The sequence below is a fragment of the Elgaria multicarinata genome, chromosome 4 (assembly GCF_023053635.1).
Source record: "Elgaria multicarinata webbii isolate HBS135686 ecotype San Diego chromosome 4, rElgMul1.1.pri, whole genome shotgun sequence".
Lineage (NCBI taxonomy): Eukaryota > Metazoa > Chordata > Lepidosauria > Squamata > Anguidae > Elgaria > Elgaria multicarinata.
Window position 1 is genome coordinate 4681332 of NC_086174.1, and position 14149 is coordinate 4695480.

Here is a 14149-nt window from a genome sequence, read left to right on the forward strand (position 1 = left end):
GCTGCCAGTTTGCTCTCAGCTGATGCGGTCCAACTGCATTTGCAGTTTGCAAAACCTCTTGAGCTCGGGCGCGGTTGCTGAGGAGGGGCCCGGTCAGCGCAGGCCAAGGGCTTTCTTTGAAGAGCAATGCAACGTTCCAAGTGATTCTTCTGCTTTTTTGCTTTTTTTAAACTTTAATATGAGCCATGATTAAAAACCTGCAGGTGGCAAGTGCCCTCTTTGGAAAGACAATCCCTCTTGCTCGCAGGCAGAAGGAAATCATGACTTTTATTCCCCTTATCCAAGCTGAATATGAGCCAACAGTGTGACGTGGCAGCAATTGACTGGCCGCTTCTTGGAGATGTTTTAAGTGGGGCCCTTTCCATCTCAGGGGCCCTTTCTTGTCTGTACTTATAACTAGACTTTTCAGTGGAGGGGAGGGAGGTGTTTCGTGGTGCCATCGGTTTAAAACTGCTCCATCTAGTGCAGCCTTCCTCAACCTGGGGCGCTCCAGATGTGTTGGACTACAACTCCCAAATTGCCCCAGCCAGCTGCTGGCTGGGGCATTCTGGGAGATGCAGTCCAACACATCTGGAGCGCCCCAGGTTGAGGAAGGCTGATCTAGTGTCTTAAAGCTGCGAAAGAAAAGAAAGAAAACCCGGACCGCTGCTTTCATGAACAAATATCTGACTTGTGGCCTTGAGTGGTTGGGAATGTGCTCCTCTCACGCCACAGCTGCAATCCATGCTCACTTTCCTACAGTGACCATATGAAAAGGAGGACAGAGCTCCTGTATCTTTAACAGTTGTATTGAAAAGGGAATTTCAGCAGGTGTCATTTGTATATATGGGGAACCTGTTGAAATTCCCTCTTCATCACCACAGTTAAAGCTGCAGGTGTCCTGCCCTCTTTTAAATCTGGTCACTCCAGTATAGCTCCTGCAGCTTTAACTGTGGTGATGAAGAGGGAATTTCACCAGGTTCTCCATATATACAAATAACATCTGCTGAAATTCCCTTTTCTATGCAACTGTTAAAGATACAGGAGCCCTGTCCTCCTTTTCATATGGTCACCCTAACTTTCCCCACCTTCACTGCCCCATGTCCTGCAATGCCCACCCCCACCCCTGAGGGTAAGGAAAGGACTGGAGAAAGGAAATCCTGTAAAACCATTTGGGTAGGGTGACCCTATGAAAAGGAGGACAGGGCTCCTGTATCTTTAACAGTTGCACAGAAAAGGGAATTTCAGCAGGTTCCATTTGAATATATGGGGAACCTAGTGAAAGGAGCTATACTCTAGTGCAGGAGCTATACTAGAGTGACCAGATTTAAAAGAGGGCAGGGCTCCTGCAGCTTAAACTGTGGTGATGAAGAGGGAATTTCAGGTCAGAGGCCTGTCAAAGCTCGCTGTGCCCCAGAGGGGCTTCCCAGCGGCGCGAGCCTGGCCTCACAAGGTGTGCGATCGGGGGGGTTGTGGGTTCAGATTCCCTCGTCTCCTGGGCTGAGGGGGGTGCCAAGACCTGGACTGCAATCGATCCTTACGGGGCCACGGCGCAGCGACAAGAGCCCACGCTTCGTGTGGGTCTGATGTGGGACGAAGCTGCTTTTGTAGGGCGTGTGCTAGTGCTAGCCACCACCACCCCCGTTCTCTGTCCCCGCAAAAGAAGGACATTCCTCTCCGTTGGGTTGTGATGGCTAGTGGACATCATCTAGGGTGACCCTATGAAAAGGAGGACAGGGCTCCTGTATCTTTAAAAGTTGTCTAGAAAAGGGAATTTCAGCAGGTGTCATTTGTAGGCATGCCGCGCCTAGTGAAATTCCCTCTTCATCGCAACAGTTAAAGCTGCAGGAGCCCTGCCCTCTTTTGTATCTGGCCAAGAGGGCAGGATTCCTGCAGCTTTAACTGTTGCGATGAAGAGGGAATTTCACAAGGCGCTGCATGCCTACAAATGACCCCTGCTGAAAATCCCTTTTCAATATAACTGTTAAAGATACAGGAGCCTTGTCCTCCTTTCCATAGGGTCACCCTACATTTGGGTGACTAATGGGAAATTGTGCTTTGGGGGACAGGAATTCCTCTCCTCTCCACCCCCACACCCCTTGTCCAGCCATCCTTGTCTCACTTCCCCAGTTACAATCCACCTAAGCTCTTTCGGAACGGCTGAGTTGCTCGGGAGAGCCAGGAGGGGACCCGGGGCAGGAGGAGACCCAGCGCGTGAGCTCTGACCGGGAGAGGATCCCGTTACAGGCGCCTGGCCTCGTGCCCCTGTGCCCCAGTTGGCAAGCCGCCTTGAAGCGAAAACGGAGCTGGATGGAAAAAACTTCTTACGGTCCCAATTGTTGTCAAGCAGGGCTTTCCCTAGAGGGCTGTGGCGGCTGTTTGCTGCGAGATCTATGCCCAGCAAGGCCGGAGGGAGCCGCGTCCTTCCTTCTGGGAAGTTCTTCTGCAAGGAGGACCCATGCTGGCAGGGCTCTTCACAGACCGGCTGCAGCAACCATAGGACAGCCCTTTGGAAGCCTGTTTGGGACTCCTCTGTCCTTTCCCTGGGTGTTGGCTTGGGGGTCGGTGGGGGAGGAGCACAAGGATGATGCTACATTATTTGGGGGGGACTGTCTAACTGAGGGAAGGGAGCGTGTTCAGAGGAGGGCAACGAGGAGGATCAGGGACCTGGAAACAAAGCCCTATGAGGAGAGACTGAAAGAACTGGGCATATTGTTCATGCACTGGTTATTTCACGGTTGGACTACTGCAACCTTCTTCTCTCTGGCCTTCCTTCTTCTCACATCAGCCCGTTGGTTTCTGTTCACCACTCTGCCGCAAAGATCATCTTCTTAGCACGCCGCTCCGACCATGTTACTCCGCTTCTGAAATCTCTTCATTGGCTTCCAATTCACTTCAGAATCCAATATAAACTTCTCCTGTTAACCTTCAAAGCTTTTCACGGTCTAGCTCCTTCCTATCTCTCCTCTCTCATCTCACACTATTGCCCCGCTCGTGCTCTTCGCTCCTCTGATGCCATGTTTCTCGCCTGCCCAAGGGCCTCTACTTCCCTTGCTCGGCTTCGTCCATTTTCGTCTGCTGCCCCTTACGCCTGGAACGCTCTTCCAGAACATTTGAGAACTACAAGTTCAACCACAGCTTTTAAAGCTCAACTAAAAACTTTTCTTTTTCCTAAAGCTTTTAAAACTTGATGTTGTGCAGACTTCTACTGTTACTTTCTACTGTTAGTTTTTCCCTACCCTGTGCCTGCTTACCCTACCCTGTACCTGTTTGCATTCTCTTCCCCTCCTTATTGTTTTACTATGATTTTATTAGATTGTAAGCCTATGCGGCAGGGTCTTGCTATTTACTGTTTTACTCTGTACAGCACCATGTACATTGATGGTGCTATATAAATAAATAAATAAATAATAATAATAATAATAATAATAATAATAATAATAATATAACTGTTAAAGATACAGGAGCCTTGTCCTCCTTTCCATAGGGTCACCCTACATTTGGGTGACTAATGGGAAATTGTGCTTTGGGGGACAGGAATTCCTCTCCTCTCCACCCCCACACCCCTTGTCCAGCCATCCTTGTCTCACTTCCCCAGTTACAATCCACCTAAGCTCTTTCGGAACGGCTGAGTTGCTCGGGAGAGCCAGGAGGGGACCCGGGGCAGGAGGAGACCCAGCGCGTGAGCTCTGACCGGGAGAGGATCCCGTTACAGGCGCCTGGCCTCGTGCCCCTGTGCCCCAGTTGGCAAGCCGCCTTGAAGCGAAAACGGAGCTGGATGGAAAAAACTTCTTACGGTCCCAATTGTTGTCAAGCAGGGCTTTCCCTAGAGGGCTGTGGCGGCTGTTTGCTGCGAGATCTATGCCCAGCAAGGCCGGAGGGAGCCGCGTCCTTCCTTCTGGGAAGGTCTTCTGCAAGGAGGACCCATGCTGGCAGGGCTCTTCACAGACCGGCTGCAGCAACCATAGGACAGCCCTTTGGAAGCCTGTTTGGGACTCCTCTGTCCTTTCCCTGGGTGTTGGCTTGGGGGTCGGTGGGGGAGGAGCACAAGGATGATGCTACATTATTTGGGGGGGACTGTCTAACTGAGGGAAGGAAGCATCTTCAGAGGAGGGCAACGAGGAGGATCAGGGACCTGGAAACAAAGCCCTATGAGGAGAGACTGAAAGAACTGGGCATGTTTAGCCTGGAGAAGAGAAGATTGAGGGGAGACATGAGAGCACTCTTCAAAGGCTACTAGCCCTGATGGTTGTGTGCTATCTCCCGTAAGCCTGTGTGCACCATGTCCTGCTTGTTCATCCCTGGCCGATGGCTGGTGGGCCAGTGTGAACAGAATGCTGGTCTAGATGGACCCTTGGTCGATCCAGTATCCAACTTCCTTGTGTCAACTCCCTGTGCAATTTGCAGCCAGGCTCTTCTGCTTGCCTTGTCTGGAGCTGCTGGCTGTTCAAGCGCCTTCCTGGCAGTGACACGTTGCAGCCTGCGTTGGGTGGGTTTGCCAATGGCAGGCTGGGGAGGGAACGGTTGGAATTCGACCTCTTCCTCCTCCACGATCAGGGCTGCATATACGCCGTACTTTTGTCACTGGCGGTACGTTCTGCATTTGATTTCAATTTCCTTCTGACCTCACTGTTTATAATTCTCACCACCACTACCACCACATGCACTGAATATAGGTACTGAAAGGCTCCATAATCTTCCATGCATCTGGTGAAGTGGGCTATAAATACATGAAAGTTTGTGCCAGAATAAACCCGTTCGCCTTTAAGGCGCCACAAGACCGCTTGTTGTTTTTGCAACAACGGTGGCGGCCGAATGGGATGGTTTGAGGTGGATCCCTGCATTCGGCAGGGGGTTGGACTTGATGGCCTTTGAGGCCCTTTCCAACTCTACTGTTCTATGATCCTTTCGGTAAGTGCTTAATGGGGTACTGAAAAATGATAGATCTCGAAGAGTGTGCATTTCCAGTTGCCATCGCTGCACGACTCATTTGAGGGGGCTTGGATCAATATGGACGAATGCAGCCTCATGGTCTTTAAAAATATGCCAGGGTGGAACCAAGTAATCTTCAACAATAATATTAGTAAAAGTTTTATTAAAGTGCCAGGTGCCTATGCGTTTCGAACGCGGTTGCATTCTTCCTCAGGGCTTTATAACATCCGTGCAGTCGTCTGCAGAAGCTGCTAGCCCTGAGGAAGAACGCAACCGCACGAGGGAGGGTTTTCCAGAGGGTGGGTGCCACTACGGAGAAGGCCCCGCCGTCAAGGTTCTCCGTGACGACAATCTCTCCGTCTCGGAATGGCGAGCAGGGCCTCATCTGACAATCGCAAATGTCCTCTGGGTGTGTATAAGGGAAGGCGGCCTGCTAGGTCTCCTGGTCCATTACAAGCTAATCCATTACAAGAAACATGTGTGTCTGTGTGTGTGTGTCCCACAATTCATAACACACACACAGCGAGGTTTTTTTTATGGGCTGGGAGGGGGGGGCACTTGTGTCTTGTAATGGATTAGTTTTAAGCCTGCCTCGCTTTACATCTGCCTCTCTTCCCCCAACGTGCGGGCTTTGTTTCTGCTTTCTCTCCCTCCCCGGCCCAAAATCCCATGTGCGTTGGCAACCACGTGTTGGACTAGCTCACTTCCAGTGATTTCCATCTGGTGCCCATCTGGAGCTGAATGGGCAGACTTTCTGACTCCTCCGACGCTTCTGCGTCTGGCTGCTTCCCTCCTCTGGATTCTTGACTCTCTCCAGCCAGACCGACGTGCTTTGCTCCTGGTGACGCTTTGGCCCAGTGGTCCCATTGATTGCAATTAGTCCTGTCAACAGGACGCGTCTCCTTATCACCCGCTCACGCAGAGGAGATTGGAAACAGCCTTGCCGGTTGTGGGAAGGACGGCGTGGCGCACGAGCGAGGCGGGGGTTCGGTGGACTGCTGGCTCTGTCGTTTCCCGAGCCGGTCCAAGTTCTGGTTTCTAAAGACGTCACTTTCCTTAACTGCTGTTGATGATTTTATGGTGACCCCCTGGGTGCTGTACAAAGGAGAGAGAGGCAGAAGATCAAGAGACATCGTGATGCCCAGCGGCTGACAGTGTAGCGACAGGAAGTGAGATGAAGAGGATAAAAGATTTGTGGCGGGGGGGGGGAGAGCCCTGAATTTCTGGGATGGGGAACAGAGGCCCCTGAGTGAGTGCGCCAATGGAGAGAACGCTGCAGGGTTTGCACTGTCATCGTGGGGGGATTCTAGGGCGCACTTTCATTTGGAGTGAAGGCCAGCCGGGTTTGGCGGGCCACGGATGGAAAGAGAGTGTTGGACGAGATCCGGATCTGTGTATTTATTTACAATACTGGTATACCGTTCCACATCCAAGATTTCAGAGCAATAAGTTTTAAAAGTGAAATAATTAAAAACAACAACAACATGTGAACGTTACTATTTTTTAAAGAAACAGAGATCTAATAAGCCCATGGCCAGTCACTCAAGGAAGTCTTCCCCAAAACACAGCGTTTCAGGAGGTGCTGGCAGCAACACAACGTTGCGCCTGCCTGACCTACAGAGGCAGGGAATTCCATAGGAAGGGAACCACCACACAGAAGGCTCTTCTCCTGGTAGACTCCAATTGGGCCGTAGGTCCATGAGGAACCACCAGGAGCCGGCCCTCGGATGCCCTCAGTGACCGGGCAGGTAGGCAGGAGAGATCTATCACCCCAAACTCAGTTCGCCATGTGTTCATGGGTCATGGCCCAAACACTGGCCAGTCCTGTTCATTGGCCTTCCTGGAGTGAATGTTGCCCCTGGGTTTCTGAAACCCTTGCACCCCGTTCGTATGCGATGACACGGTGAGGTTTCTCACGCGGAGCCCAAAACGACGGGAGAGAAGCATTTGTAGATCGGCAGAAGGGCACGTACAGAAGTGTTGCCCTCATTTATTTATTTATTTATTACATTTATATACCGCCCCACAGCCGAAGCTCTCTGGGCGGTTTGCAACAGTTAAAAATAGTGAACATTAAAAAGTATACAAGATTTAAAAAATCATCAGAAACATAAAAACAGTATAAAAACAACAGCATCCATTTAAAAAGCAACAGTTCTGGGGTCCATTAAAAACAAACTTAACCTTGTTAAATGCTGTTAAAATGCTGTTAAAATGTCAAAATGCCTGGGAGAAGAGAAAAGTCTTGACCTGGTGCCTGAAAGATAACAGTGTTGGTGCCAGGCGAGCCTCATCGGGGAGATCATTCCACAGTCGGGGGGCCACCACCGAAAAGGCCCTCTCCCTTGTTGCCATCCTCCGAGCTTCCCTCGGAGTAGGCACTCGGAGGAGGACCTTAGATGTTGAGCGCAGTGTACGGGTAGGTTCATGTCGGGAGAGGCATTCCGTCAGGTATTGTGGTCCCAAGCCATGTAGAGCTTTATAAGTTAAAACCAGCACCTTGAATTGGGCTCGGAAACGTGTAGGCAGCCAATGCAAGCAGGCTAGAATCGGTGTTGTATGCTCAAACCTCCCTCTTCCAGCTACAATCTGGCCGCCGCATTGTCCACAAGCTGCAGCTTCCAAACCGTCTTCAAAGGCTGCCCCATGTAGAGGGCGTTGCAGTAATCTAATTTGGAGGTTACCAGAGTATGGACACCTGAAGCCAGGTCATCCCTGTCCAGATAGGGGCGTAGCTGGGCCACCAACCGGAGTTGGTAGAAGGCCCTCCGTGCCACCGAGGCCACCTGAGCCTCAAGTGACAGAGATGGTTCTAGGACAGCCTTCCTCAACCTGGGGCGCTCCAGATGTGTTGGACTGCATTTCCCAGAATGCATTCTGGGAGTTGTAGTCCAACACATCTGGAGCGCCCCAGGTTGAGGAAGCTGTCCTAGGAGAACCCCAAGCTACGAACCTGCTCCTCCTGGGGGAGTGCGACCCCGTCCAGAACCGGTCGAACGCCCTCCATCCGGTCAGCAGAACCACCCACCAGCAGCATCTCAGTCTTGCCTGGATTGAGTTTCATTTTATTAGCCCTCATCCAGTCCAGTGTCGCAGCCAGGCACAGGCTCAGCGCATCCACAGCCACTCCTGTGTCTCCGGGCAGAGAGCCAAAGCCGCCCCCCTCTTCTCACCTCCCTTGTTTGCATTGTCGCCCCCACAGCCAGTGCATCACTTCTCAGCTGGACGAGCTCCTGTGCCCCCCCACCACCCCGGAGGGACGCAACGACGAGAAAGCCCTTCTGGAGCAGCTGGTGTCCTTCCTGAGCGGCAAAGACGAGACCGAGCTGGCGGAGCTGGACCGCGCCCTTGGCATCGACAAACTGGTCCAGGTAGGAAGCGGCCCCAGGGTGGGGGTGAAGGGCGTGCGGGGAACGTCCCCCCCGGAGGGCGAGGCGTCGCCTTGAGCTGCACGCAACCAGGACCTCTGTCGACGCTGCCGTCTCTCACTAAGAGAGTGGCAGCTAGCGGGATCCCATCACTAGAATACCATCTGAATGAGGACTAGTAGCTATAACTATGTGGAAGCTCCCTCCACCTGTTAATTTCTACCCTTTCCAAAGCAAAAGACGCCCATCAGGCCCTGTCCCCAAACAAAACACACGAACAGAGGCAGCTCTTACCGCCACTAAATCATAGAATCATAGAATAGCAAGTTGGAAGGGGCCTACAAGGCCATCGAGTCCAACCCACCCCCCCGCTCAATGCAGGAATCCACCCTAAAGCATCCCTGGGAGAGCCCACAACCTTACCAGCCAACTGATTCCATTGTCGTACTGCTCTAACAGTCAGGAAGTTTTTCCTGATCATAGAATCATAGAATAGCAGAGTTGGAAGGGGCCAACAAGGCCATCAAGTCCAACCCCCTGCTCAGTGCAGGAATCCACCCTAAAGCATCCATGACAGATGGCTGTCCAGCTGCCTCTTGAAGGCCTGTAGTGTGGGAGAGGCCACCACCTCCCTAGGGAACTGATTCCATTGTCGTACTGCTCTAACAGTCAGGACGTTTTTCCTGATCATAGAATCATAGAATCATAGAATAGCAGAGTTGGAAGGGGCCTACAAGGCCATCGAGTCCAACCCCCTGCTCAGTGCAGGAATCCACCCTAAAGCGTCCCTGACAGAGGGTTGTCCAGCTGCCTCTTGAAGGCCTCCAGTGTGGGAGAGCCCACAACCTCCCTAGGTAACTGATTCCATTGTCGTACTGCTCTAACCGTCAGGAAGTTTTTCCTGATCATAGAATCATAGAATAGCAGAGTTGGAAGGGTTCAACAAGGCCATCGAGTCCAACCCTCCCCCTGCTCAATGCAGGAATCCACCCTAAAGCCTCCCTGACAGAGGGTTGTCCAGCTGCCTCTCGAATGCCTCTAGTGTGGGAGGGCCTACAACCTCCCTAGGGAACTGATTCCATTGTCGTACTGCTCTAACAGTCAGGACGTTTTTCCTGATCATAGATTCATAGAATCATAGAATAGCAGAGTTGGAAGGGGCCTACAAGGCCATCGAGTCCAACTCCCTGCTCAATGCAGGAATCCACCCTAAAGCCTCCCTGACAGAGGGTTGTCCAGCTGCCTCTCGAATGCCTCTAGTGTGGGAGAGCCCACAACCTCCCTAGGTAACTGATCCCATTGTCGTACTGCTCTAACAGTCAGGAAATCCAGTGTTCCTTCCCACGGATGTGCCGCACGAAGCTCAGAGAATCTCACACCCGCTTCTCTCTTTGAGCAGGGAGGCGGCCTGGAGGTGCTGACGGAACGGTTCCAGCCGCAGCAAGCGACACCGCCGTCTCTGGTGATGGACCAGAAGCCCGGCCTGTACCCGCAGCAGTACCCCTCGGCTTCCCCTGCCGGCCCCTTTCCAGGCATGGTCAGGCAGAAGCAGTCCTTCGGGCCCATGCCCGTCCAGGTCCCGCCCCCACGCGGGCCCTTCCCGACCAGCATGGGGATGCAGCCCCGCCCGGTGCTCAGCCGGCCCCCGACGGCCCCCAACCAGTTGCGACTGCAGCTGCAGCAGCGGCTCCAGGGGCAGCAGCAGGTGAGTCTCACCGTCCTCTGGCCAGGCGGAGGCCGCTGCCCAGCCCTCCTGGGGGCCCTCCAGCTTCACTGCCCTGTGCCAAAAGCGAGAGAGAGAGAGATATGTGATTGGGGTCTTTGTAGGAAGCAGTAAGCGCTGTGCCCGGCTTCTGAAAGCCCCCGCCTGGCTTGGCTCACACAAAGCTGCTCCTTCCCCTCCGTTCGGGATGTCAGACAAGCGGCAGGCCTGTTTTCCCGTCCCGGGCTTTCCCTTAACCTGCAGCCGGCCCCTGTGGTCTGGAATTCTCTAGACACCGGAGGTGGAGATGCAAAAGAAGAGAGGGCATCTCAGCAAAGAGGGAGCAGGGGGCCTGCTGTACCATCCGAGGGGAAACGGCATCCTTTTCCCGGGGGGGCCTCGCTCCTCCCCAGCTCTGCATCTCCCCGCCCCGCGAGGGAGGTCCCTTTTGACTGCCCATCGGGCAGGATGGGCGATGGGGGCGAACAACGCAGTCAGCTCTGAGTTCCCCTTCGTCGCCCTCTCTCTAGTTGATACACCAGAATCGGCAGGCTCTCCTGAACCAGTTTGCGGGGAACCCTCCGGGCGGCATCGGCATGAGGGCAGGCATGCAGCAGCAGATCACGCCACAGGTAAGCGCGGGGAGGCCGCTCGGGGCCCTGAGAGCCAGGCCCAGGAAGGTCGGGCCTTGGTAGACCTTGGTGCCCGCGGCGTTATCTGTGCGTTCCACTGGGGCTTGGAGCCTTTTCTTGCCTGGGACTGGTAACGCCTGGGACAGTCTGGCTTTTATTTATTTTTTTTATTTATTTATTTATTACATTTTTATACCGCCCAATAGCCGAAGCTCTCTGGGCGGTTCACAAAAATTAAAATCATCATAAAACAACCAACAAGTTAAAAATACAAATACAAAATACAATATAAAAAGCACAACCAGGATAAAACCACGCAGCAAAATTGATATAAGGTTAAAATACAGAGTTAAAACAGTATAATTTAAATTTAAGTTAAAATTAAGTGTTAAAATACTGAGTGAATAAAAAGGTCTTCAGCTGGCGACGAAAGGAGTACAGTGTAGGCGCCAGGCGGACCTCTCTGGGGAGCTCATTCCACAACCGGGGTGCCACAGCGGAGAAAGCCCTCCTCCTAGTAGCCACCTGCCTCACTTCCTTTGGCAGGGGCTCACGGAGAAGGGCCCCTGTAGATGATCTTAAGGTCCGGGTAGGTACATATGGGAGGAGGCGTTCCTTCAAATAACCTGGCCCCAAACCGTTTAGGGCTTTAAATGTCAATACCAGCACTTTGAATCGGGCCCGGACCTGGACTGGCAGCCAATGAAGTTGTAAAAGGACTGGCGTAATGTGATCTCGCCAGCCAGTCCCTGTTAGTAAACGGGCTGCCCTGTTTTGTACCAGCTGAAGCTTCCGGACCGTTTTCAAAGGCAGCCCCACGTATAACGCATTGCAGTAATCCAAACGAGAGGTTATCAGAGCATGGATAACTGTAGCTAGGCTATCACTGTCCAGATAAGGGCGCAGTTGGTATATCAGCCTAAGCTGATAAAAGGTGCTCTTTGCCACTGAGTTCACCTGTGCCTCAAGTGACAGTTCTTGATCGAAGAGCACCCCCAAACTACGGACCCGATCCTTTAGGGAGAGTGCAACCCCGTCCAGGACAGGGCAAACATCACCTCGCCGGACAAATGAACCACCCGCTAACAGTACCTCCGTCTTGTCTGGATTGAGTCTCAGTTTGTTAGCCCTCATCCAGTCCATTACCGTGCCCAGGCACTGGTTCAGAACAGTCACTGCCTCACCTGGGTTTGATGAAAAGGAAAGGTAGAGCTGGGTGTCATCCGCATATTGATGACACCTCAGTCCACATCTCCGGATAACCTCCCCCAGCGGCTTCATGTATATGTTAAACAGCATAGGGGATAAAATAGAGCCCTGCGGAACCCCATGGCTTAGGAGCCACGGCACAGAGCAATAATCCCCCAGCACCACCTTCTGGAATCGGCCATCCAAGTAGGAGCGGAACCACTGCAACGCAGTACCTCCAACTCCCAGTTCAGACAACCTATCCAGAAGGATACCATGGTCGATGGTATCGAAGGCCGCTGAGAGGTCCAGGAGAACCAACAGGGTCGCACTCCCCCTGTCTCTCTCCCGACAGAGGTCATCCCACAGGGCGACCAAGGCAGTTTCCGTTCCAAAACCAGGCCTGAAACCCGATTGAAATGGATCTAGATAATCCGTTTCATTCAAGAGTGCCTGGAGTTGTCCTGCAACCACCCGCTCAAGCACCTTGCCCAGGAAAGGGATATTAGCCACCGGCCTGTAGTTGTTAACATCTTCCGGGTCCAGATTAGGCTTCTTCAGGAGTGGTCTAATTACCGCCTCTTTTAAAGAGGCCGGCACCACTCCCTCTCTCAAGGAGGCATTTACAACCTCCTGGACCCAGCCGGCGATCCCCTCCTTATTTGATGTAATGAGCCACGAGGGGCAAGGGTCAAGCACACAGGTGGTCGACCGGACTTGGCCAAGCACCTTGTCCACATCCTCGGGCCTCAATAACTGAAACTCATCCAATAAAACTGAGCCGGACGGCGCTCTGAACACCTCTACTAGTGGTGCTGCATTAAGTGTGGTGTCCAATTCATGACGAATCTGAGCGACTTTATCTTCAAAGTGCCGTGCAAACTCGTCACAGCGTGCTACCGAGGGTTCAACTATCTCACGCCCTGGCCCAGAGTGTAACAGGCCACGAACCACTCGGAAAAGCTCCGCCGGACGACACCGAGAAGACGCAATGCTGGTGGAAAAGAACTGCCTCTTTGCCACCCTCACCGCCACAGAGTAGGCTCGATAGTGAGCTCTAGCCCGTGTTCGATCAGACCCAGCACGAGTTTTCCTCCACCTGCGTTCTAGCCGTTGTTTTTCCCTGTCTTCCGTTGTTTGGCTGCTTCCAGAATAATTCCATTTCGTTTCATGTATTACGGTTTTATATCGCCCTGTTGCTGGACGGTTTATGAAAATTTAAAACCATTAAAAGTGCATTACAAGGCATTTACGTAAACCACAGGCAACCTATATCTAAGAACAACTTCTTACACCATCAGGCAAGGGAATCCCAGAACTGATTTAAACTCATTGCATTTTATTTATTTATTTATTTATTTATTTATTACATTTTTATACCGCCCAATAGCCGAAGCTCCCTGGGCGGTTCACAAAAAATTAAAACCGTAATAAAACAAACAACAGGTTAAAAGCACAAATTGCATTCCGCCCTCTTGAGAGAAGAGGGCAGTTTTAATGTGGCGCCGAAGGGACATCGGTGTTGGCGCCATAACTGTGGGGCCGCTACCGAAAAGGCCCTGCTGCTGCCGGAAGGAAGACAGGGCTGAAGGTAATAATGTGTGGTGTAGTGGTTAGAGTGTTGGACTGGGAGTCGGGAGTCCCGGGTTCTAGTCCCCATTCAGCCATGGAAACCCACTGGGTGACTTTGGGCCAGTCACAGACTCTCAGCCCAACCTACCTCACAGGGTTGTTGTTGTGAGGATGAAATGTGGAGGAGGAGGATTATGTAGACCGCCTTGGGTTCCTTGGAGGGAAAAAGGCGGGATATAAATGCAATAAATGATGATGATGATGAAATGGCTCCGTTGCAAGAGGCCTCAGGACTGCCCGGCCATCGCAGCCCCGGAGCCCCTGCTGCCTAGATTCAGGGCCTGGGGGTTGGGGGCCTGTCCATGCAACCAAGAGCCAATTCACACAACCCCTACATTGGTGTTGGTTGCACAGGGTTTTCAGCCCTTGGTGTGGCTGACACCCTGGAGGGTAACATGGCCTTTAAGATGCTCTGAGATAGCACTGAGAGGGAGAGAGACACGTGTCTCCCTTCCCACTTTCTCCACATCAGGCACAGTGCTCTGAAGTTGTGTCATGCACTTAATAATAATAATAATAATAACAACAACAATAATAATAATTTATTTCTTACCCGCCTCTCCGATTCTTACCTCTTTTCTTAAAGTAAAATAGCGCCAATCTTTTATTTATTAGTTTATTACATTTATATCCCGCCTTTTTTCCTCCGAGGAACTCAAGGGAGCGTACATAACCCTCCTCTCCGCCTCTCCGTTTTTATCCTCACAACAACAACC

At 52.2% G+C, this 14149-nt stretch overlaps 1 protein-coding gene across 1 annotated transcript in view; it reads left to right on the forward strand.

Annotated features, from left to right (window-relative positions):
• NCOA1 (nuclear receptor coactivator 1) overlaps positions 1–14149 on the forward strand; it is a 270616-nt gene that overhangs the window by 240285 nt on the left and 16182 nt on the right. Inside the window, 3 exon segments of the mRNA XM_063123721.1 lie at positions 8114–8282; positions 9679–9984; positions 10512–10613. Coding sequence (XP_062979791.1) covers positions 8114–8282; positions 9679–9984; positions 10512–10613 — 577 coding nt within the window.